Here is a 26058-nt window from a genome sequence, read left to right on the forward strand (position 1 = left end):
TGATTTCAACTAGCCATTTCAATCCTTATTTTAATTGTTTTCGGCGCTGGCGTGGTTTCGTAGCAAAATATTGTATATTTTTTTACTTCTTATTCTATTTTATAATTAACAAATGAATGGCTTTTTAGTATCTCTATAAATATTATCTATGTAAATGAGCTCTCCAACAGCTTTTCGACCTATATCTTGTATCATTAACGAGTAGAGAACATCCTTAAATACTTTTCTGTAAGTACTTGAGATTTTTACGCAGAAACTGTATTTCATTTGAACTTCATCACATGTCTACAAGATTTAATTTTTATTGCAATATCTTATACGATCTCAACACTATGATGATTATTTTATCTTCTATGAAAATTATTCTGTCTTCACAGATGAAACTTAAGTATCTTCACAATTTTAATCATTCATTAGAGGAAAACAGGTAACAAACATTTTAGTAGAGTGGGTTTTACTCTCATGATATTATTTGATAGGTGTAACCTCATTTTAATACCAAAGAAAATAAATGAAAAAACCGGCGACAATAACAATATGAAAAAAGGACCAAAGCGTTTCGTAGTTAAAATTGACCCAGACGTTTTAATTGATACTAATCATTAATTATATTAAGAGGTTGTAGAGATTGGAATCAATTCTTAATACGAATTTATGGGTAATTTTGTATTTATTAAGAAGAAGACTTAAGTTATTGGATTAAAAAATCACATTTGTTAGTTGAAGTTTCATTAACGAATCGAGCCTAGCGCGTTAACGACAATAATGTTGGCCAGAGTTTTAAATTTTCAGGTGTTTGTTCAACTATTGATGCAAAGAATATATTTTGTACAACACTTCAAAACCAGTAAAATTCATATAACATGAGCGAATTGACAATGATATCTAGCCAGAGAAGGCGAGCGATAAGAGCATTGCAACGTGAAACAAGATGTGGTCTTGTTGCATACATGGATATGATGGAGAGTAGATCATGTTCAACTTAAATGGATTTTATTATTTTGAAACGATTGTATGTATAAAAAGTGTCAAATCTAAAAGAGCAAAAGACGACAACAGTGTTGCAATGATTGCTTTTACTACAAATGTTTTGAGAAGATCAATAATTTTTCATTTATTAGATATAAAGCAGAGTTTTCTCTGCTTTTGCAATGGGCGCCGAGCATTAAAATCAAAGTCACGATAATATTAATCACGGGAATGAGTGTGAATAATAAGTATTAGGAAGAAGTGATTGATTGGATTAATGAAAGTCAGCAGTGAAATTTTCAAAAAAGAATTTGTTGCAACAATAACAGCATGATTCACGCCAATATATATTCTGAATTTATCATAATGATGTGAAATCTTGATTAGAAATGAATCTTTTAATTTCTTCAAATAATTTGTTTGTAGAAACACCAATTCTTGACGTTAAGTCATCTCGAGCAATTATACTCTCATTTTCCGTAAAGTTTTGGATTAAATCGTTAGTTCTATTTCTCAACTCTTGATTGATTTGCTCCACAGCAGCAATTAAAGTGCTTGGACAGCCTGTGCTAGCAGGAGCAATTGTTTCAAGATTGCTTCTTCTTGTCAAATCGACTTGATTTTGGTTGTTTAGTGATATGTTCAGCCCTACTCGTACTTTAACTTTTAATTTCGTTCCAGCTGGTACACGTGCTCTAGCTGCTACACGTGCTCTAGCTTCGCTTTCTTCATTAGCTACTCTTGTCCTTGTTGCTAAGTCACTTGCCTTTTTAGCGAACCATTTAGCCAGTGGTGTATCAGCTTCTGATTTTAATTCTATTGCTCGAGCTTCTAATACTCTAGATTCTGCTGTTCTGGCTTCTGCTAATGCTATTCTACCTTCTATAGCTCTTGCTTCTATGGCTCTAGCTTCTGCAGTTAATCTAGCTGGACGAGAGTAAGCAATTTCCAAAACTTTAGATAAACAATTGTATGCTGTAGTCATTAAGTTTTTATTATGGTTTAGCTCAGACATCAAATAATCTTTATCCAAATGAATGCCTTGATTAAAATCATAATCAGGCATTTTTGCCATAGTGCGCAACATCTTCTTCCAAAATAATAAACAGGATGTCCGTTTATTATATGTATATCCAAATATTTCCTTCAAAGCTGAATCAATTCCTAAAACTTCTGTATCAAATTGATCGAGTAGTTTTTTTATGTTTCCAGAATCATTAGGTTCACTTTGCAACGTATATAGTCCAATTAAATCTTCATTATATATACAATTTTCATTTTCCAACGAAGTTGGATCCAAGTCATCACATTGTCTATGATAATTGAATGAATTTAAATCAATAGTTTGACGGTCGTAGCAGTTGGCAAAAAAATTCTGTAAATAACCCAATGATAGATCGAATTGCTTTTTAGTTCCTTTAGGTCTATGAGCATATTTTGATTTAATATATTTCAAAGTTTCATTATCCAACTTGAATGGTTGGTCTATTTGAAAGTTTGGTTCATCAGACATGAATTGTAGTATATCTCTAATTTTTGCAACTGATTCTGTTCTCGTTGCAAGACTTTGCTGAAATAAAATTGACAAATTTCTTGGGTCTTTCAAGACTTCGGTCTCAAATTTTTGAATTATTGCTTTATGCTTTGGTGTAAAACCATCAGTATTACAAAGTAAATAACGGGTAATTAAGTTTTGCTGAAAAGGAATGTTGGGGGTAAGGATGTGTCTTGAAGTAAAATCTTCTTCAAGACGTGACATCTTGAATGATGCTTGTTATTTTCAGATATGTAAAGCTAATGTGTACTGAATTGTGATCTTGCAAATCAATTAATAAATGATACTTTCACTTGAATAGAATGAAAAGTTTGAGTTTATGCCAATATAAAAGTTGTTAATTAATAGATACATATGTGTATGAAATAATCATTTTGTTAATGTTTATACCTTGGTGGCCGAAGTAGTGTGAATTTTTAAAAACTTAAACTGGTAGTGTGGGTACTACCAGATTTTAGTTATGTGCGATTGTAACGGAAGAGCTGATGATGGGGACGGAATTCGAAATGAGTTTGGTCGATACATTTTGTCTCTCGCTCACAACCTTGCTTGGAATTTAACGGCAATACAAAATGGAAATAATTTTAACGTGTATTTGTAAAACGAAATTTCAAGTAATAAATCTTCATAGTCCTATAAAATTCATCAAACAACAGATGGACATACATGGAATGGATTGATTTCAAGTTAATCGAATCCTGCCAAATAAGAGAAGCTAAGAATAGTAACCGATTTTTCAATTAGCTGTATTAATAAACGATCATCGTTGGAGAAAAATCCCAAAATTGTTTTCAATCAAATTCATATTATAATTAGTACAAGCTTGGCTCGATTGAGAGCATGAATTCATCTTCCATACGTTCGGTTTGTTCTGCTAATAACACCCTAAATAATATCAAGCAACTTTTTTGTAAAGAAGGAGAAGAACCACTTTTTTTTCAGGTGGATCCATCAATCAATGACTTTACGGATATCAAACAATCAATTGAATCAAATGGCGGGATTTTGATTGAAAGATATTATGATGGAGCTTTTGTGATATCAGATTCAAAATCTAATGCGATTAGTAGTTATTACATTAATTGTTGCATCAAACACCAAAAATTGTTACCCTTGGAACTTTTCAGAAATCGCACAAGTACTTTATTGTTTGAATTAACTAAGCCGGACATCATAGATTGCTTATTAAGTATTAATGCGATACCAGAAGCTGACTCGAATGACGATAATAGAATGTCTGATGGAAATAATTGTATCGACGCATCTGATGTGTTTGATTTCTATGATGCTACAAAACATCGTATCATGAATTACGATGATCTTGAATTGATGGAACAATTGGTTGCTGAAAGCTATGTTTTACGTGAACTGGCTCTGTTTTTTGTATACTTGAGTGAAATAATATTCAAAGGCAAGTACACACACTGGTTTTTAGCTGATGTTTATGTAAATGCAATTGCTGCATCATTTGATGATATCAAAGTAGACGAAGGTAATGCATTGGATTACTCGTTGTCAGCTGATGCGGATTGGTCGGCTAAAGAGTTATATGTTGCTGCTGTTTATCTTAAAGAATATCTTTTAAGTGTGGGAGATAAATATAAAATTTCAGTTCGATTTGTTATTCAAAGAGACTTAGAAATCACTAAACTAGGTAATTATATTCTGATGGTTTTTGAGAAAAGAACTTTCATAAATGTTGTAACATTGTTGAAAAAAATGTTACAGGATTATACAAATATGGAAATATTTATTTCAAAAATCCAAGATTGCGAAAATGATGCAAGTTTGAAGGATCTTTCTCAAAATTACCAGAAATATCTCGATACTGCAGATTTTAAATTTAGATTTTTTTAATAAAAGTAAATCATGCTCAAATATCTATAAATTTACTGTATGTCAAGTCACATCAGATTTGGTTTTACACTTATTATTTTAATTCAATGAATTAAGTCCTATGGTATGTTGATAATACAGCTCTAGGATCCAGCGCTCCGTACATGTCTTTTCAGTGTATAAGATCGAATATATGAAATTAGAGTACTTACAATGTCATAGTGACAAACACGAAAAACTATAATTCTTTTCTTCCAAAAGGCTAGTAGCAATTTATTACGATAAACACTCGAGTTTACAAACTTATGGTCTTTGAAATCTCCAAAATCCTGCAATCAAAAACATCATCATTGCTAACTAAAACATTATCTCTGGGAGCTTTCATAAAAGACATATTTCGTGATTCAATGCATTTGAAATGTGAACAAAAATAAGAGCCAAAGTCACACTCTTCACGTATGACACTTTGTTGTTCCACAACTCCTTCTGTTTCATACCGAATCCCAGTCATTTCTGAGTCAGTGATTCTCAAATTTGTGTTGACAGACTCTTCAAAAACCAAACTTGACTGATCTATGTGTAAGATGGACTTGAATTCTTGCAAAATTGGCTGATCACAGCTTTTGCTCTGCTCAAATTCATTACGAATTTCTTGACTAGTCATAGTCTTATTGATCCTGTAGTAAGACAATTCGACTTCCTCAGCCCTTGATATAAATTCTGGAAAAAAGTCAACGGGTTGATTAATTACTTCTTTGATTTGATCTAACTTTACATCAGTTTTTGAACCAGAATATACCAACTTCACATCATTTGGTGCTTTCAAAGCAATAATTTTTTGGGTAATAACATTGCTCAGGTCCATAAACAATTCATTTTCCTTAGGTACATCTTCGATTTTCAAAGTGTTGTGATTGAAGTAGTTTTGAAAGACTACTTCTGGTTTATTTCTTTTAACCTTCTTTCTTTTAGGCATATGAAATGAATGACTTCAACTGTTTTGGTTACCAGATAATAAATGAAGGGATTTCTTATCTAGATTCTAAGAATTGAATCTGCGATTTCAATGATCTATTAAAGTTCATTTTGTGGTGGAGTTTGATGAAGTTATGAGAAATTATCATGGGATGATAGTAGTTTCAAATCTGTTACAAAATGCAAAATTATATTCAAAAATAAATTGTAAGGTATTATCGTAGTTTCAGAATTTTTCGTATTTGAGTCCCTTATTCAAGAAAAAAAATAATAATGCTTTACACTCTACTTTAATAAAATTCTTTAAGGCTTGCCCAGTACTATTAGTGATCTTTCCGAGGATTGGTCACTAACGTATGAATGATGATTACAGGGCGATTATAACTGATGAATCACCTAATAATCAAATAGTAATGAAGATCAACTAATAACGTAAAGTAATAAAGTTGAGCTTTGTAGGTTGTATATGTAGGTCTATGTATTCTATTTAATAATGTAAGATAGACTTGTAGGTTGATGATAAAGTTAAGTTGAAACTTAGTTGATACTTCGTTGTTACTTATTACTTTCACTTTCAAATCTAGTCCAGACGATTTCAGCAACTTTAAATATTAACTTGAATCCACAATAATCAAGATCCAAAACCGAGAGGCACTTGCATATCTTAAAACAGTTAGTATGGGTTTAGAATGAACATGATTAAGTTTGGAGAGGACTCTCCCATGTAGCTTGACCCTGCCAGTTGTGAAGTGTTACTGACATTGCTCCCAATAAACACAAGATTTGAAAGCCGTTTTTCCGTTGACTGCAACGCCTAGTAATGAAAAGAATAACTTGTTGTGGTGCAAGCTTGTTATAGTTAGACAAAACCAGGTCAACCATACTCAAAAAAATCAAAAAAATTCCAATCAAAAAAATTTTCAAAAAAAAATCCAAAAAAAAACAATATTTATTCAATCATATATCCAAATGTAAAAACATTAATTAACTAGACGTCTCCAATTAACCAATGAAAAAAAAAAAATTAAAAAAATTAAAAAAAAAATGATGTGGAAAACCCGAAGGTAGAAAAACCACACAAGTAAATACATACCTCATTAATCTGCATCTACCATTTCAACATCTTCGTCTTCGATTGAACCTTCTGATTGAACTTCAGGACCACTTGATACAACATGATTTGAACTGTTATAAATCCTTAGAAGTTTGTTAAAATAATCTTCTCTAATAACTTCTTTTGCTTCATCTAAATCAAATAAGACAGCATGAAACGGATCACAATCTTTAAAAGTAAAAGCAACTTTTTTAGCAATTGTATTTAATCCTACCATTTTATCAATTTTACCTCTTCTAGCCCATGTTTGTGAATAAGATTTGGTACTTAAAGGATATTCAGTATTCGATTGATTATATTTCTTAAGAAATTTAACATTGAAACTTCTATTATGATCGGGTGAAAGTCCAAGTTCAAGTAAATAATTGTTTGGTTTATTAGGATCTGCTTTTATGACTCTATAGGGACCAAAACAAAGATTAGATTGTTTAGTTGTTCTGAAAGATGTTGTAATTATATTTGCTTTTCTATTTATTAAAACTGAATCTCCTGTTTTTAAATTTAATGGTTGTCGATGTTTGTTATACTGTTTTTTCATTGAAGCTTGTGATTCTAATATGTTGTGAGGAATTAAAGTTTGATGAAGTTTTAACATATTTGCGAAATCAAATGTATAATCCGAATTATTTGGTAGCAGACTAATAGGAAAAGCTTGTCTTAATCTTGAATCAACATGAAGTGCTTTTGGAATATAACCTAAATCAGCTTCAAATGGCGTCATTTTTATAGCTTTATGAACATGAGCATTATAAGCATATTCAACAATAGGTAATTTCAATAACCAATCTTGATCATTTTTCTTAACAAAAGCACGTAATAATGCAATTAATGTTCTATTAGTACGTTCAGTTTGATCATCAGATTGTGGATGATAAACTGATGTAAAATGTAATTCAACTTTAAGTTCTCTGAAAAAATCCTGCCAAAAATGAGTTGCAAGTCTAACATCATTATCATGTATAATTTCATCTGGTAAACCATGAAGTCTAGATATTTCTTTAACAAATAATAGAGCACAACCTTGAGCAGTATTTGAATTTGATGTTGGAATAAAATGAGCACGCTTAGTAAAACTCTAGATATTTCTTTAACAAATAATAGAGCACAACCTTGAGCAGTATTTGAATTTGATGTTGGAATAAAATGAGCACGCTTAGTAAAACGATCAACAACAGCTAAAATGAAATCATAACCATCTTTTTCTGGAAATCCTCCGATAAAATCCACTGATATCAGTGACCATCTAGCATTATTTTTGGTAATGGTTGAAGTAATCCAAAGTTTGAATTATTTCTTGGTTTAATAGCTTGACAAATATTACAATGTCTAACAAATCTTTTAATTGAATTAAACATATTTGGCCAGTAATAAAACTTTACCATTTCTAAATAAGTAACTTCTGCTCCAGGATGTAAAGTTGTATCTGGTGAATGGTGTAAATCGATGACTTTGTAATTTAAGTTTGATGGAATCCATATTCTTTCAATTGGTTCGGCACGATAATCAAATCTTTTAAAATATAAAATACCATTTCTGTAATTAAATTTCTTAATTCTGTATTTGATTGAATTTGGTGGATCTAATTGATTTGAAAGATAATAATGAATTTCATGAGCTTGTTCATCTTGAGAATAACTTTCTTTAATTTCTTCAAGTATATCTTCACCTAATGGATGAGTTTCAATATGAGAAGTAGTAGTATTAGCAATTGTAAGACCTTCTGAATCATTTGCATCATAATCTGTATCTGATTTAACTAATTCAGTAAATTTTCTAGATAATGCATCAGCAATATTTGTGTTTCCTTTGATGTAATCAATAGTAATATCGAATTCTGATAATACATCTAGCCATCTTGATAACCTTGATGATGGTGGTTTTTTATTATTAATTAAATATTGTAGTGATTTATGGTCTGTTTTAATTACAATTGTTGAACCAAGCAAAAAATGTCTAAATCTAGTCAAAGTTTGTATGATTGCTAAAAGTTCCTTCTCTCTAATACTATAATTCCTTTGGTGTTTATCTAAAGCTTTTGAATAAAATGCAACTGTACCTTTGATCTTTGAAGTTTTCTTATCTAATATTTCAATAACAGCTCCAAGAGCATAATCACTTGCATCAGTAGTTATTATATATGTTGCATTAATTTCTGGTGGTTTTAATACTAATGATGATTTTAAATCTAATTTTAATTGTTCAAATGCTTGTTTAACTTCTGGTGATTTTGCTCTCATTTGTTTAAGTCCTGCTAAAATTAATGGGCTAGCTTTAGCTGAAAAAATTTTAATACTCTTCTATAATAAGACATAAAACCGACAAACAGTTGAAATTTTCTTGGTGTAGTTGGAAATTCACAGTCCATGACAGCTTTAATTTTATCATCTGCTGTAGCAATTCCATTTGCACTAATTTTAAAACCTACTACTACTGGTCCGATACATCGAACTTTATTATGAACCTATATCATGACTCTCCCATAACTGCTGAATGATAATCGTTAGTCACCAGACGTAGGATATTAATAAATGCTGTTGATTCAACAGACCTGAAAGACATAAGGAAGAAGAAAAGTTCAACTGAAAAGAAAATTGAAGATTATGGAATAACCTAGATCCTCACGGGACCAATTAAAAACCTCCAGTTTATTTTGATGATAGTAAAGGTTGTTTAACCTAATTACAAGACTCAGAAATATAGTCTGTGTTTGATGTAAAATATGCATATTACCAAACTAACATTCATTCTAATACATACAAATTTGTAATAACTAAGTACAAATTGAGATAAATTTACATTACATTAGTGTAAAGTGAATAGCAAAAACAAAAATAAAACCAGAATAAAAAGCATAAGAGTCTTTCGTTCTGAAGAATGTAATACATAAGTTCATAAAGATTATTACCCGTAAACGCAGCTACATATCGGGCTACATATCGGTAGTATTCGTATAATTATCTTTTCAAACGTGTAAGTCGTTATGATCAACGTCGAACCTAAATTGTTTCAATGTGGTTATGATCTCACAACATTCATTGTGACCGATGGGGCTACTTTCTTGTTTGGAATCAATTTTGTTTTTTACTTACACTTCATTGTATTAATTGTTCAATTGGAACTATGAGGTAAATTTTATAAAATTTGATGTCAATATTATTTCAATAGGTATACTTTTGTAGTTTTAATTTTTTTTTAGTTCTAATTTTAACTTTAATTTTACTTCCAGTTACAAAAGAGTTTGAAACTGTCCATGACAGACGAAAACTACAAAGAGTTTATGCAAACGGAAAATTAAATTTAAAGGGTTGAGACCTTGATTAATACTTACTCTAAAACTGTCAACAAATTCATTTTCGCAGCTTTCCTAGCCATATAATAAGTTTTTTTGCTACTCATAAGATTAATGATAGCCCCTGAATTTTGATGACTTTCAACAAAATCTTTTAATACTGACCGTCCGAAAAGAAAATATTCAGCAGAAAATGGCGAGTTATCGGCTACCAGTGCGATTGATTTCAATTTGTCAATAATGATTTCATAATTTTCTTCGACGTCTTGCAAATTCACATTATTATCCTTACCTAAATAAATTGAACCGATACCGCTTGGGACTTGTTGACCATTCAACTTCTCTTTATCATCATCATCAGCATCATCAGCATCATCATCATCATCAGCATCATCAGCATCATCATCATCATCAATTTCAACCTCTTCTTGTTCAGTAAACATTTCTGAAGCATCAAATATATCAGCGTCATTAAAGTTTTCTGCAATGAAATAGTCCTCCTCTGTGGTATGTTCATCCGTTCTTTGAGCATCACAATTTTGAGAACCAATATTTTGAGGTTGAGAAGCTTTCACAAATAATTCCCCAAACAAAATTGGAAGCTTGTAACTTTCACGTAAAAAATTATTGGATGCATTGATATACTGCTGGAGTTGTTGTCTTGCTTTGATCAGGTAGATGAAAGGGAATTGGTAGTCATCATGAATAAGCCACATTGATAATAAAGTATTCATTGGACGCTGAATTTTTCTAAAACTAAACCCTTTATCAGTTCTAATATCCAATTTTAATATTGTACCTTCAAATTCATTAATGACGAATGCCAATTTCATGGTACTTTCGTTTTTGATAAGGCATAAACATTGAAGAATTATTGTGTGATCGTTAAAATTGTACTTTAAAGCAGTTTTATAGTTTCTGTTTTCCATAAATTTACTAAATCTTGACCCGATTTCATTCAAGAAAGGAATATATTCTTCGTAATTTAATAAATAACCATTCACTGAAACATCAATGATAATATTGAATGCCTTTGTAGGATAAAATGGAAATTCATTATGATCAATACGTTGCTCGTATTCCAATATAATGCCCTCCTTTTCAATCTTCATCCTCAAATATTTGAGCTGAAAGTCCAACAATGATCTATCATAACAATATTGTCAATTCGAGTTGATTATGGTGTATCTTTATATAAAATTTATTGTTTGATTTTTTCATTTTACATAATAATTTTTTTAATACGATCTACATTAATAAATCGATTAGATTTGATTCCTTTACACACTACGTTTTTTTGTAGTAACCTTTAGAGTGAATTCCTATTTTGGAGTCTTAATCTAATTACCTCTATTGTCATAATTAAGTTCAGCTTTCTTGTAGTATGAGTCTGAAAAGTTGACCCTATGATGTGAACTTCAAATTAATTGTATAAATCCATTTAAGTACAGACTCTTTACGACGTAAAATGAAAGATCTAGACTTAATATTAACCAATGATACATACAAATGAAATTTGACAAATTTCTTGTAAAACAAATTATTTGATAACCTCACGCAGCATTTTTTCAAATATAATAATTATGCAATCATTTTTCAAACTTACGAATTAACCCGACCCGTTGTCAGTATTTATTTTTGAGATTAGTTTGAGAAATATTACTTTTGTTTGAAACCTATTGTTTTGCCCAAGAATTTTAAAAAATCGAAATTTGAAACAATATGAAAATTATTATTCGAAAAATGTTTCAATTGCGTTTTACTTTACGTTCTTACAGTCTGTGATTTTGCAGAAAGTGGTGAGGGGTATTTGAATCGAACCCTCTTAAGACCGGAAGTTTCCACTTTATTTCTATTTATTTATTAATGAATTGAACTATTTTTATAGTTTTCAGAAGTTATAATTAGTGAGACTGAGTTCCGATTAAACCAAAGAAAATGAAAATAGTAATGAAGTATCATGATTAAACCAAAAAAAATATTTATTAAAAATTGTCTCATGACTTTTGAATTTACACTCAATTTAGTTAGACGATTGTTCATAATAAAGTATGTGTCAAGGGCAAAAATGTAAAACAAAAATTGGTATTACGAATAAGTAGATATTAAAAATAATTTTGTGTGGGCGAGGTTAAATCTTTTGGTTTTGATCTAACCTCCAAATGCGTTAGATGTTATCTTATTCGAGCAGCCTAGTTTCAAATTATTATTAATTCTTGTCTATTTAAACTTTATTATTTTGTTTCAAAGTAGTATAGTCATTTGAAACAGAGATAGAACAATAAAGATTACCGCAGATTGGTCTGATTAAAATTTTATTTTTTTGTTTCAAAAGACGAGAAATATGGAACAATTTTGATTAAATTTTGCAACATGCGCTGGGCATATCTTTCTAATTTATTTTAAAGTTTCAAACATAGTAGATTCATTTCTTTGACTACAATTTGATAAGATGAAATCGTTAATGTACTCTTGCATAAAATGCTGTTAAAAAATATATAAATACAAAGAGCATGATTGTTTGGTAAAATTAATATAGCTCATAGTTTTACCAACACTAATTTTGTTGACAATTTATTAAATTAGGCTTACATCCAAATTTCATATAACACTTACTTCAAAATGTCCGATTCAGTTGCTAATGATTTGAAATCCAACAGAACCAAAAGAGCTAAAGGTAGAGGTAAAAAAAGAGCTTCTGTTAATCAAGATCCGACTTTAGAGAATTCTTCAAAAGAAAAAATAGGCCATAGGAATGACATGAAAGAGAAAATTAAACAAGAAAAGAAACCAGAAAACGAAAAAGAGAACAAAAAATTCGAAATAACTTTGCTGAATCATAAGATTGCTGAACCACGTAAACTGTTCATAAATAAATCATGTATTCCTCATGAATATGCTCAACTATCAGAAAATTTGAATTATGACAATTTGGTGGTTATAACTAGGGAGCAAAATGACGGAGAAAAATTTTCCTTCATTCCTCCAATCGCATTAGAGTCCGGTGAAATTATTCCTAAAAAAGAATTCAGCAAGATTACAACCGATCGTAAGGAATAGCTGTCAAGATATCTCAAGCGTATATTAGAATAAATGTTCAAAATTTGTATTAATTTAACAAATGTAGTGAGAAGGACTTCGTTTACTCTAGGAACAAGTACAAAAATATAAGATATTGCTCACAACCAGTGACAAATTAGTTTAAAAATGGAAAAACATTTTTGCCCAAACATGCATGTCATGTTGAAATTTTTCTTTTATTTTTTCTGAAATTTCTTATAAGAATCACGTATTGTATTTATCTAAAATCTCTTTGTTGAGCTTTTGTGAAATCTTTTGAAACAAATTAAAACTTTTTAGATACAATCTTTTGAAACAAATAATTCTAAGTCAAAAAGGAGAAAGAAGTGATGCGTATAAAATTTTATATAATAATTATTTACTTTCATAAGCTCAAGCATTTTAGTCAAGATTTAAATGACGTTATCTGCTCTCAATTCAATTTTTTCGTGTTTTTTTCTTTCTTTCATTTGTTTTGATTCACATTCATCTTTTATATTGAAAACATGTCACAAGAATTAATCTCAATCCCAATTGTGAATATTGACAGATCAAAAAAGAAGACAAGTCCATATGACACTGTTATGAGTATTGCAACAACTGTTTGGCTTTTTTTAAAGTTGTATTCAGATTTTGATGTCAGGGTTCAAGGTATTAGGAAAAAGCCGAGTGAAAAACTAAGATGGTTACTATTGATTCAATCACTTGCATCACTCATGAGTACTGAATCTAAAATTGCTGCTCGTAAAATATATTATCAATTTTCACATGTTTGGGGTCAATTTTTCGATTGTTATAATTATTTAAAAAATTTTGCTATAATATTTGATTATGATTTGTTATCAGATTTGAATATTTACTTTGAAAGCTCTGCTAAAATCTACTCAGATTTAGTTCCAGGTTTGAATTACAAATTGGACGATGATTACGCTACAAAATTCAAAAAGATTGGTGAAATTGATGGTCCAGTTGCAGTAATTATTTTGGAAAAAAATTGTATGCTTAGGCTGATGAAAAATTATGTAGAATATTTTCAGGAACAACAAATTAGTGGTCAAAAAGTATGGACCAATTTCATCATTATAAGTGGTTCTGGTTTTCCAGATCTGTTGGTACGTCGATTTTTACAATTTATATCAAGTTCAGGTACAAAGTTAAAACCAATTGTTATTACTGATTCCGATCCTTATGGCCTTCATATCTATTTAACTTACAAAAGATACTTAGAATCAGTGAAATATGTTAGAATCAAAGATGCTTTTTACATAGCAGCCAAATTGGAGTACAAACCATCAAATACTGTCATATTAGAAAATTTAAAAAGAAGAGTTGATATTGACAAAATTATTGTTGAAACTGCTAATGACATGTTAAAAACTAAGGAATGTATGTCGTTAGATAAGCATAGACGTCTTCCGTTGCACATTTATGAATTAGTGTTATCTGAAAAATTTGTTACTGAATTCGATAATGCAGAGTATTTTGAATTGGAAATAAATCCAGGTTTCTTAAAAGAGGAATTAACTCAATATTGATCTTTAAATAGTTTTAAAATCTATAAAAAATAATTTATATTAATCATATTCAAGCTTTTAATAGTATAAATCAATCAGTTTCTCTCAATTGAAAATAATGTACCTCTCTATTTTAATTATGTTACCACAATGGGCACATATGATAGATCAGGATTAATTAGTAAGATTGATAACAAAATTTTTTTGATCTCGAATCAATTTTGCTATACCTGGAAGGACTTTTAATCAAGCATGTAAGTTCAAGTATGACCCATTTAAATTTGATTAATTTGAATTAAGTCACATAAAAATTTCGATAATTCCAAAATTAATTGAAGTGGACTAAGTGAATAATCCACATTGAATTATTCTTCCAATTAGTGTCCGTGAGTATGTAACTTATAGGAGCTAAAGCTAACATTTCCTCTTAGATGATCCAGGACTAATAAATCAAAATGCTGTAAACATTGAGCAATCTGTATATCTCCATTCTGCGAGAGTCCCTATGATTGATCATCCAGCAACTTCAAAAGTCTAAGGTGGAGTATTCCAATTTCACTTGATCATTAAACTTTATCATCAGCTACGCATTTGATATTTCATGGAAATTCTCAATTGGTCGGTATTGATAGAATGAATGTAGTCGTAAGTCAACAAAATATTTTGAGATTAAATGATCGATAATTCATTTCCGTGCGCACAACGTGACATTTCACTCAGTTGAATGTTTCTAAATAAACATAGTGTTGAAAAGCAGTGGTAATTTAGATGATAATGAATTTAGCTTAGTTGATAGATTAAATCCTCTAAATATTAATTTTTACACAATAAATCAGTAAATTTTAGTTTTCTTCGTTCTCATCGGATTTGATTTTAGCTGTACTACCATGTGGGACATGCTGGCGAAATCAAAGTCAAATTTTCACCGAAATTATGAGATAAAATTATATACAACAGATTGATAGATATTTCAGCAAGAATTTATCCAAAATATTAATAGAAGAATATATTTAGACACAATTATGGCATATTCAAGGATTATTATTTTTTATCAAATAACTTAATAAATGCTTCACAAACTAAAAGTTGTAATCTATATGCGCTACCAACTAGCTTAAACTGATAAACATAAGTGTAGAGGATATAAATCGATGGATATTATATAAAACGACAAATATCAACATAAATTGATCCATTAGAATCTCCTACCACATCGTTTTCAAGTGTTTTTTTTTGGGCATTAACCTCATACATATCATTCAACTTTTTATTTTGTATTTCGTGTACCATAAAGAAGTATTCGGTACTCCTTTGAACGCATGGATGGCTAATTGAACGAATAATTTAGGAGGATATGAAAAAATTTGTTATTCAGATTGTAAATAACCCTGAATTCAATTCGGTCCTAATATGAGAGATGGATGTATCTTCTGATGTACTGCGGTACGGATGTGGGATGTATGGAGGTACGGATGTCTGCAGCTGTACAGTTAGGATCGAATTGAAAGGTGGGTAAATAACATAGTAAATCTGCTGTTATATATCTCATCAAATAAAATCAAATTGGAAAGAAATGGATCAACATTATGCACAAGTTGAAGAAACAAAATTGAGGAGAAGGAGTTAGACAAACAGGAAACTAGTTCAACTTTGAATACCTTTATAATAATTTAATTCCCATTGATGTATTCAAATATAGCATTATGATGATGATAGAAACTACATTTGGGCATATAATAAAACACAGTTCTGATCAAGAGAGTGGTTTCTCATATGAATCAAATAATTAACAAAATAATACTTATGTGATATCTCAACTACCATGTCAAGTAGGTCAAGAACCAAATTGAGAAGAGCCACGTAGCGTAAATTAATCGTTAAAAATATACAAACTTTACAGTTTGATTCAGTTTATCCACCTTAATTGTATTCAACTTGATTGTAAGAATATGGAAGTTTTTTATTTTGCATTGATTTTCAATCCATTAACTCATACTCAAGATTCTAAAGTCAAACCTATTACGAAGAGAAGTCATATTTTTGTTAATACATCATTCGACAATGGAATACAAATTCAATTAAATCTTTCAATGAGGATAGAAATCAAACCAATCAATCAAAACATTATCATCTTAAAATTTGTATCTATGAAAATTTTTCCGTCATAATCTTTTCATTATTATTTCCAAACAGTACAGGTTCATCATAGACTTATTAATTGAATTAAAACAAACCCTAATCATTTCTTATGAAATCACTACTAGTTTGGTAAAACATTATCCAAAATTTTTGCAAGTTGGAGTTAATTTACGAATTCGAACTAATATAGTCAATTATTTCAGCACATTCAATACTAATCAGTTCTATCTTATATCAGTCATCATAAAAGCTTAAAATTTGTGACGCAAATGCAATTGAGAAGGATCATAATTTATCCGTTCCAATTGGCCAGCTTTTCGCAAGCGTTATATTAATCATTACATGGAAAAATCTTTGTGTATTACCTTCCAGTGATTTGTTCAACGAGCTTCTTTAACTGTTTTACCATCGAGTGGTTAATACAACATCATCAAAATGCGGGGCAAAATTTTGATCTATCAATCATTACTACATTTATTATTATATTTAGTCAAACAAATTAATTAATACAAGTTCAAACTATTACATTTCAATTATACTATTGTTGCTTTTCTGTTTATAATTTCTATGATTAATTTACAACTGAATCACCAAATCAAGTTCCTTTAAGAAAAAAATTCACAAACAATGTGTTTGAAAATCCATTTTTTTAATTTGATATGCATTATTGACAAACTAGCTTTTTCAATATATGAAGGAATCGTTTAAAATCAAATAGCATTAGTGTTAAAAATCCTAAAAACCAACAACAGATGAATTAAGGAAACGAGCAATATTAGTCACACTTTAATTAATTATTTCATAATGAAGAGTCGTATAGAGATAAAAGTAAATAAACAAAATTTACTTTGAAGATGAAGAAAAAATAATATAAAAAAGTATAAAAAATATAAAAAATATAAAAAAATATAAAGAAATGAGACTAAATCCCATTTTCAACCAAAACAAAGAAGGTAAAAAAAAGATGATCATGAAGATCAATGAAATGAAAAAATTTGACAACGAATTTATAAAACTTCTGAACCAACTCTAGCATGATTCTACCAGGATCTAATTCTTATTTGATAATCCTAGTTGCTAACACCACCTTAACCAACAAGATTGGATATATTAATGTTGCCCAAACCTTTTTTGTGTGTATTACGACCTTTCTTTTTTTCTAATTTTTTAACTTTCCCAGGTTTTGCTCTATAAGTACTATAGTTGTATTTATTTGATGCCATTCTTGGAAATACAGCTAATATCTTATCAAATAATGAACCATTTGTAGTTTCAAATATAACATACTTGAACCATTCATCACTTCTATCATAATACACAGTCAGTTTAGTTAAAAAATCTCCTTTAAGAGTATCACATAGACCCCTTAATCTATTGAAACCAATGCCAAATGATTCAGAAAGTTCAGTCAAGGCAGCATTATCAGAAATGTTATGAAGGTCGAAGATTGCCATTAGTGCTCTATGTTTTATTATATGGAATTCTTCCTGACTCAAAATTTGATCTTCGTTCATTCTAAATTCTTTCATGCTTATTATTCGTTGATCTTTAGCTAATATTTCAAATTCTCCAATAAAATTCATAAACTCTTGAGCGGAATATCGCCACAAAACAGTGTCCATTGCACTCTTGGAATAGTTTAAAATAGATCTCAGCATTTTTCTGAATTCCGCAGAAACTTTAAAGTCCTTGTCAATAGCATTTAAATTTTGCCCAAGATCAAGTAATTCTTTTTCTAATAATTTTCCTAACACATAATGTTCTAAACCGAATTTTGTAGAATCTACGCATTTAATATACAGACCTTCATCTTTTGATTTATTGAATTTATTTTTCAAGTTTATAATTTCCTCCTTTTTGAGACCCATTTTTCTAGCCAAGTCTAAAATATTTTCTTCCGAACAGTTTGATTTGACAAAAACTCCTGCTAAATCTAACAATTGTTGATAAGTTAAAAGTGGAGATGGTATAAATTCTGCAAACGAGACAGATTCGCTTTCTTCTTCATTACGGGAAATTTCAACAAATTTTCTATTGATAGCCATCATTTGTATTTCATCCACTGCCTTTTCGATTGCATCACTGAATAACTGAGTCGCCTTGTAGTTTCTCATTAAAAACACTGAGGTTTTATAAATTGGAAATAGTGTTCTACTGTTGGGGCATAAATTAAGGCAAAAAAAAGGTACACTGCTAACCCATAAAGTATCTTCCAAAACAAATTGTTCTGATTTCTTGAGGATATTACATTTGTATATGACATAGACCGAAATTAGTTTTGAAAGAATATAATGATCAAAAAAGTCCCATTCTTGACCGTTCATTGCAGGTAACGAAATGTTCGACTCATTGCTTTGTTTATTTAAATTTGGTTCTTTAATTAATTTTTCTCTTATAACTCGCATATAACTGAGGATAGTATATGATTTATATTTTGATAACTCATTGTATTTCGATCGTAATGATTCTATAAATTCTGTAGTAAACATGACCAGATAGTTAACTCGACATTCATCCATCAAGATTTTATTAGCTGTTAAGTCTTTTTCACTTAAAGAACTTTGATTACGAATCTTTTCTTTTGACAACCAATATTTGAGATTAATAACAGTACGATTGCTTAAACCAAACATCAATTTCAAGGCATAGTTTCTGCTCAATTCGGTATCCAAAACTTTATCTTCATTGATACATAAAAATATATGAATTGGGTGAATCCAATTAAATTTTGTAGATGATATATTGATAAATTTATTTGATGTACTGATAGAACAAACACCGCCGTATTGGTGGATAGTTTCTATTATAAACTCTCTATTTGGTTCATTTTGATCAACATGAAAGATGGTTGGTTTACCTCCATATTTAAATAAACTAATATTATTAGAATTTTCATTAAATTTGCTCAAATCCAACTCAAACTCCACGAATGGTAGCATAAATTCTTCTAGTATTGACTTATAATTTTGAGTTGAACTTTTTGATGGATCAATTTTCAATGTAACATCTTCAGTAGGTGATCCAATGTATATTTTGTTGATCTCCAAACCGGTGTATTCGTCTATAATGGACTGAAAATATTTATTGTGTTCAGCATTTTCGGGGTAAACGGTATTGGTGATACTATTTTTCATACTGCTGAAATTAAGTCTTTATAAATAAGGTGACAGATTTGTTGGTAAAAAGGTAAAACAAAAAGGTGATGAATGATGATAATGAAATTGATGAAAATTTGTTTGAATTAATATTTTGACAGTTTGTGATGATGATAATGAAAACAAATAAAAAGCTTAATAATTGAAGCTGAATGAGATCTATGAAGATTTTACCGTAATCAATGAACTACTTTACAGTCGAGCTTTTGAAATTGACTATGTTTCAATCAGGTGGATAAGTTGATAATATAGGGAAAAAAAGAAGCAGTGAAATCTCAAATTTTTGAAGTGGTAAATTTAATCCTATTAGTAACAAAAAATTTGAGGGGTTTAATAATTAATAATTAAATTTTGTGTACGCGTTTTTATCTTAAATATTACTTGGTATAATTTATTTAGAATAATTTCCTGTGATTGGTAAGTTTATTTAGATAAAAAGTATATTTGAGCTTTTAGTTATCTTTGTTCATCCAACTTCAATGATTTTTTTTGAGTATGAAATCAAAAGTTAGAGGTATTGAAACTTGTGTTATGGATCACATTAATTTTGATTTTTTTACTCTTTTCTGCTACCAAATAGTGTTATCTGTAATTATGAAACATAACCAACCACAAAGGTCTACGTCTCAAGTGTAATTAAATGCGACAGATTCATTACATATTAAACATAAATTCTGGGGTACATTGTTTTTGAGCGTTGTATTCAACTTTCTCGCATCAAATTTAATTGACCAAATACTAATTATGTAAAATAAATAAATGTTTTAACAATGGTTTGTGTTAGTAAATTTTAAGTTTATAAATTATCTATATAAACTCAAATACTAAACTTTTGTGTAACGTTATTTACTTATCATTTTTTTTTTAATAATTATTTGTATGTTCAATATCATATAATTCTAAATTTGAATATAGCGTTAAAGATAATTATTTCTGAATTTGTTCACAAATTTGAGCATATAGCCCGTTGAAAATATCCAAGGAAAAGTAGTGTTGTAGTTAATTTATGATTGTTTGTAAGTTGTATAAAATATTCCAATCTTGATAACATTTATAAAATTTGATTTTAGGTTTAATAATAAATTATTGCACTCAAATCAATTTTACGAATCTAATACTATTGTAGATCTGTTTCGATAGAGTTGACCATAATTTGTAAAATAGCTGGCTGTATATAACGATATATAATTAAGTTGTTAAACCTTTTAATAATGAAGTAAATCACTTTTGTACCTTATTGTATTGCATCATATTTGAAGCTTCTTACACTAGAAAAGAAAAGACATATGAAGTGGTAAGGCTTGTCGATTATGTTTAAAATCTAACATCTTATATAGCACAGTACTTATATATTGGTTGTTTGAATGCTGTGATATAGCTATTTGCTATATGCAAGAGTCATAGTTATAGATTTAGTTAAAAACGTAAGCTTAGTAATATTTTATGGATTGAAAATTGAATGAGCGACGAGTTTAGCTTGAAAGAACTACATTACAAAGTCTGTAGTTTAGATTAATTAGCAGTCTATACCACAAAATCGTGGCCCCAAACAGTCAAGCTATTTGTTTTGCGAATCCAACAATATTTAGTGCAAGTCCATCAAACAATAAAGCAAATCAAATAACAATCACAAATCATCCAGGACTAATAATTCTGACCTTGATTTTGCACCAAGGTAAAGCTCAATCATCTCAACATCAACCACACACGACATTACATATACAATCTCAAAGCTTCATCAACTCAATTAGGTCAAGATGTAAACCAAACCATTAATGATATTACTTCAAACAACCATAACAATTTTACCTAACCTATTTTGTACAACAACATCTTACAAGAGTTAGAAAGAGTTCCAATGCATTTAGAAGCTGACGATATATTAGAACCCATCAAGATTAAATTCAATATTGCCAATGATATCGCAACAGGCTTCACCCTTTCACAAATGTCATTTAACAATCGTTTAAATCAAGATACTGCCCAATCATCTTATTCGAAATGGATTTGAACTATCAATATTTAAGAGCTCAATCAAAAGACATAATAGATTTAATCATCACCCAATTGAGACATAGTCCATTGGCATTACATCTTAACTTGCTCAAAACTACCTCAAAGCCAATCACAGCTATAACCTTAGATAAATCACTTGAATTCAGTTGCTGTTGGAAAGAATTTGGAACTTCATTGCATTAAATTTCAGCTGCAAATTAATTTAACAAACTTCATAATCAACCAACAACTTCAACTCCTAATACAACCAAAAAAAAAAAACAATTAAATGTCAGACCTGTTGGAAAAATCATTGTTCATCGGCTTGTACACGTGAAAGATTTTTATTTGCTGCTCATACAACAATGCAGCAAAAAGCTACTTACAAGATGGTCAACCTTTAGAACTATTAGCTTCAGAAGTTTCATTAAAAAGTTATCCACATTTTGGTGATGCTCCGGATAATAATGCGAAGCTTTCTCAACCAAAGGCCACTTCAAATTAAAACTTTCACATCTCAGCTTAAAAGAACAAAAGAGACCTCAAACAACATATCTACTACAAAAGGGCCTAAAACTCCATCAACAATCAAAGCTGCAAACGACCCCAATTCAACCATCCAAGAAAAAACAACTCAATCATCAACATCTGATCAACCTATAAACTTCAACCTCATCTTAAAAGAATCAGGCAGTCAAAATATAATTATTCTCCCGATAATAAAGGAGCTGTTTATTCAGAAATTATCAACAACAGCAATGTTAAGTTGAATACAAAACAATTATTTGGAATTTCTCCACAACTGCAAAAACATCTCAACACTCATACACAATCTCATCTAGTTGATCCAGTCAAACTTCATCATTTGCCGATCAAAACGTTATTGACTTTGTATCAAATCAAACAACCAAGATATTGAAATAGTAATTAATACTGGTTCACAAGCTAATTTAATTTTAAAACATGATGTCAACCAATCAATCACGCCATTCCAACCTATCCAAATCAAACTAGCATTGATTCATGAACAAACCAAAAATTTCACTTCATTAATAACAGCTGTGGTAACAATATATGACTTAGATTTCAGTGTTTCATTCTTAGTTCACAACAACTTACCAGCAGGCACAATCATACTTGATTCTCCATTTATGAAAAAATTTCAGTGCTCCATCCGATATCCTAAGCAAGACCAACAATATATTTCATTCATCCATAATAATCAAACTTATACCTTCAAATCACAAAAAAATAATTCTTTGGTCATCAATGAAATGCAAACAAGCTCAGCTTCAGCTCAAACATTATTACCATTAATCAAACAACATGCATTTAAAAATACTGTTTTAACTCAAGCACATCAAACAACGAACTATCAAAAATTTCATTTGTATTTCAACATGAAAATCAACCACCGGGAAGACCCAATGAAGCTATTCAACCACCAATTGACTTACTATACAAAAATCATAAACCATGGAATTTTAAGCCAATACCACTACATCAAAGAAGAGTTGATGCTGTCAAAATTAAAAAGCATGGAGCAACATAAACAACCTGTCCCAAGTAATGCCACATATAGCAATCCTTGGTTTTTAAAGAAGAAATCAGACATTCAGACTTTTAAGTGATCTCAGAGAATTTAATAAAGTTTCACTAGTCATAGTACTCCATTAGATGTTCAACAAATTTGTGAAGAATGAAATGGTAAAATTATAACAACTCTGGATATTTCAAATGCATTCTATCAAACACCTATCAACGTAGAAATATCAGATCCAACAACGATTAACACACCAATTGGTTTATTAAAATTTGGTGTTTTACCACAAGGCTACTTTGCTTCAAATTCTACATTTCAAAGCACATTAGAAAAAATCCATACACCAGTTGCTGATTCAATTATCATCTACATTGAAGACGTATCATTGGACCATCCAATAACAATCCTGGAATCATCAATACCATCATCAAAACCTTGCAATTACTCAACAATGCAGGTTTGAAAATTAACCCAACCAAACTCAAATTTGCAATCCATAAATTTAATGCTTTAGGTTATAAATTTTCACCTCAAGGTCAACAAATAGATTACACGCAATCATTGATTAACCAAAACCCACTAACGTCACCCAACTTCCACGTTTAATGGGAACCATCAATTATTTCAAACATCTTATCCCCAACGTATCATATTACATATCACCATTTTATCAACTCATCCACAAAAACAATATCTCACCCAACAAGAAACTCAATTGGACTGATAAAGCCAACCAATCATTCAAACAATTCAAAGCTTTATTATCAACATCACCAATCATAGCTCCAATTGATTCTTCAAACACTCATCACCTTACATACTGATGCTTCAGATCACGTCTGGGTCGGTGTTTTTCAACAAATCAATAATGAAACTAATCAACCAACTATTATTGCAGCTAAAAGTGGTATTGTCAAATCAACTGAGTTAAATTATACAAATTATGAAAAGAAATAATTGGTGATATATAATACATTACTTTCATCATCAACTATCCTCAACCATCACAACAAAGTTTTATACATCTACTGCGACAACAAAGCTTTACCAGAATTATTTATTCCATTAATTCATCTTTCCAACTTCATCGTGTTTTAAAATGGTGGGAATTACTTAGTAAAACCAACCTTAAAATCATTCATAAACCATCATCAGAAAAATATTTAGCTGATGCAATTACCAGAGCAGCAACAGATGAACCCAACTGATAAAACAACTACCAACTCAAGAGGTCATCAATACAATCTAAGAAGGAACTATATCATTAATATTTCAACATTAACAACTACAACTTTTTGATCTACCAATAAATTACAACCTCATTTTTAATTCTTTCCACTTCAACAAATAAAACCTCTTTCATCACCCCCAACATACCACGACAAAATCAAAACATTGACAGAAGGAAAATATCAATTAAAACTTCATCAAACTTTTTTATCATCAACAACAACTTATGTAAAATTGGTGAAAATGGAGAATTTGCTAGAAGAGTCTCACCTGCTAATAATGAAATCAATCAACTTATCAAACTTGTACATGTTGAAGTAGGTCACTTCAAAACTATCAATTTTTATCAACTAAACACTTATTTTTTACATACCAAATTTATATAAACTTATCACCAACTATATCAAATCCTGTCATCAATGTCAACTAAGTGACCCATATCATCATGAGTATGATCCTTTATATGTCAAGATGCCATCACTTATATTTTCAACTTGAGTCATTATCATTGTTTATCTTCACGAATATTACTTGGTCATAGGGATATTTTTTTACGGTCTAAAGCTACATTATTAGATAAAATCAGTGCCGCTTCTGTTGCTAATTTCATATATTCAAACATCATTTGCGGATTTGGTATTCCTCAAATCATTCATTCGGGTCAACGTAATGAATTTGACAATGATTTAGTTAAATACAACGTAACCAACTACAATATCAAACACACTTTCAGTACAGCCTACCATTCACAATCAAAAGGCAGTTATTGAAAGAAATCATCAAATCATCATGAACTATCCTCGAAAAAATTCCAGTAAAGAATCAAGATATTAACACATGCTTATGGACTAACTGTACCATAATAAAAAGAACAACAGGCTTTAGTCCCCAATATCTTGCATTAGGTTACACTGGAATCTTTCATCTTTCTACTACAATCCAATTCCACGAGAGCAAATATCAATCGAAGAACATTTTCAACAAAGATTCAAACAACTACAAAACAAAAATCATCTTTCAGTTTCAAATAAAATCTTACTAGAAAGACTCAAATCAAAACAATATTATGATCAAGCTCATCAAATTCACAAAACAATTAATGTAAATGATTGTATTATTATGGGATAGACAGTTAAAAAATTCATTTGGCGCTAAACTTAAAAAGCATGATATGATTTGGTTTGGACCTAAACTTGTTACAAAGAAGCTAGATAGAATATATTACTTAGAAGATCAGTTGGTAACAAACTGAAACACCCTTATACTAAAGAGATGATCAAGTGTTACTATAAAAGAAATCAATTAACTTAAATCTACAACATCATTTTCAAAAAGGTGAGCCTGTGATATAGCTATTCACAATATGCAGGGATCATAACTCTTTCACACAACAATAAATATATAGTTAGAATTTAGTAATTTTTTATAGACTGAATATTGAATGAACACAAGTTGAAAGAAATTCATTACAAAGTTTGTAGTTTAGATTGATTAGAAGAACCCACATTATTAAATTTTTTTTTTGTAAATTCACACTACATCAGCCACCAAGGTATAAAAAAAACAAAATATAATATATTATATTATCATACACATATATGATACCTATTAATTTAACTTTTATATTGCCAATAGATTCAAACTCTTCATTCTAATCAAATTGAAATTATCATTCATTAACTGA

At 29.8% G+C, this 26058-nt stretch overlaps 9 protein-coding genes across 9 annotated transcripts; 4 read left to right on the plus strand and 5 right to left on the minus strand. All coding sequences in view use genetic code 12, as the record gives it.

Annotated features, from left to right (window-relative positions):
- Window positions 1-1330: 1330 nt before the first annotated feature.
- Window positions 1331-2728, minus strand: KGF55_005803 (uncharacterized protein; the record flags this gene model as incomplete). Its single annotated transcript, XM_051760854.1, has 1 exon — window positions 1331-2728. One exon carries the CDS (start codon window positions 2726-2728, stop codon window positions 1331-1333), a length of 1398 nt encoding a protein of 465 aa, XP_051611501.1.
- A 636-nt stretch (window positions 2729-3364) lies between these two features.
- KGF55_005804 (uncharacterized protein) lies at window positions 3365-4381 on the plus strand (the record flags this gene model as incomplete). The annotated part of the gene is made up of 1 exon (XM_051760855.1): window positions 3365-4381. One exon carries the CDS (start codon window positions 3365-3367, stop codon window positions 4379-4381), a length of 1017 nt encoding a protein of 338 aa, XP_051611502.1.
- A 274-nt stretch (window positions 4382-4655) lies between these two features.
- Window positions 4656-5336, minus strand: KGF55_005805 (uncharacterized protein; the record flags this gene model as incomplete). The annotated part of the gene is made up of 1 exon (XM_051760856.1): window positions 4656-5336. One exon carries the CDS (start codon window positions 5334-5336, stop codon window positions 4656-4658), a length of 681 nt encoding a protein of 226 aa, XP_051611503.1.
- A 1096-nt stretch (window positions 5337-6432) lies between these two features.
- KGF55_005806 (uncharacterized protein) lies at window positions 6433-9008 on the minus strand (the record flags this gene model as incomplete). Its single annotated transcript, XM_051760857.1, has 3 exons — window positions 6433-7445; window positions 7690-8746; window positions 8958-9008. 3 exons carry the CDS (start codon window positions 9006-9008, stop codon window positions 6433-6435), a joined length of 2121 nt encoding a protein of 706 aa, XP_051611504.1.
- A 765-nt stretch (window positions 9009-9773) lies between these two features.
- KGF55_005807 (uncharacterized protein) lies at window positions 9774-10850 on the minus strand (the record flags this gene model as incomplete). The annotated part of the gene is made up of 1 exon (XM_051760859.1): window positions 9774-10850. The coding sequence occupies one exon, from the start codon at window positions 10848-10850 to the stop codon at window positions 9774-9776; it is 1077 nt and encodes a 358-aa protein (XP_051611505.1).
- Window positions 10851-12360: 1510 nt separating this feature from the next.
- KGF55_005808 (uncharacterized protein) lies at window positions 12361-12798 on the plus strand (the record flags this gene model as incomplete). Its single annotated transcript, XM_051760860.1, has 1 exon — window positions 12361-12798. The coding sequence occupies one exon, from the start codon at window positions 12361-12363 to the stop codon at window positions 12796-12798; it is 438 nt and encodes a 145-aa protein (XP_051611506.1).
- A 506-nt stretch (window positions 12799-13304) lies between these two features.
- On the plus strand, window positions 13305-14333 carry KGF55_005809 (uncharacterized protein; the record flags this gene model as incomplete). The annotated part of the gene is made up of 1 exon (XM_051760861.1): window positions 13305-14333. One exon carries the CDS (start codon window positions 13305-13307, stop codon window positions 14331-14333), a length of 1029 nt encoding a protein of 342 aa, XP_051611507.1.
- Window positions 14334-17539: 3206 nt separating this feature from the next.
- Window positions 17540-19585, minus strand: KGF55_005810 (uncharacterized protein; the record flags this gene model as incomplete). Its single annotated transcript, XM_051760862.1, has 1 exon — window positions 17540-19585. One exon carries the CDS (start codon window positions 19583-19585, stop codon window positions 17540-17542), a length of 2046 nt encoding a protein of 681 aa, XP_051611508.1.
- A 2022-nt stretch (window positions 19586-21607) lies between these two features.
- Window positions 21608-23232, plus strand: KGF55_005811 (uncharacterized protein; the record flags this gene model as incomplete). Its single annotated transcript, XM_051760863.1, has 2 exons — window positions 21608-21773; window positions 22526-23232. The coding sequence occupies 2 exons, from the start codon at window positions 21608-21610 to the stop codon at window positions 23230-23232; spliced, it is 873 nt and encodes a 290-aa protein (XP_051611509.1).
- Window positions 23233-26058: the final 2826 nt, after the last annotated feature.

This window comes from Candida pseudojiufengensis (genome assembly GCF_024610245.1).
Source record: "Candida pseudojiufengensis strain CBS 10847 chromosome Unknown scaffold29, whole genome shotgun sequence".
NCBI lineage: Eukaryota > Fungi > Ascomycota > Pichiomycetes > Serinales > Debaryomycetaceae > Lodderomyces > Lodderomyces pseudojiufengensis.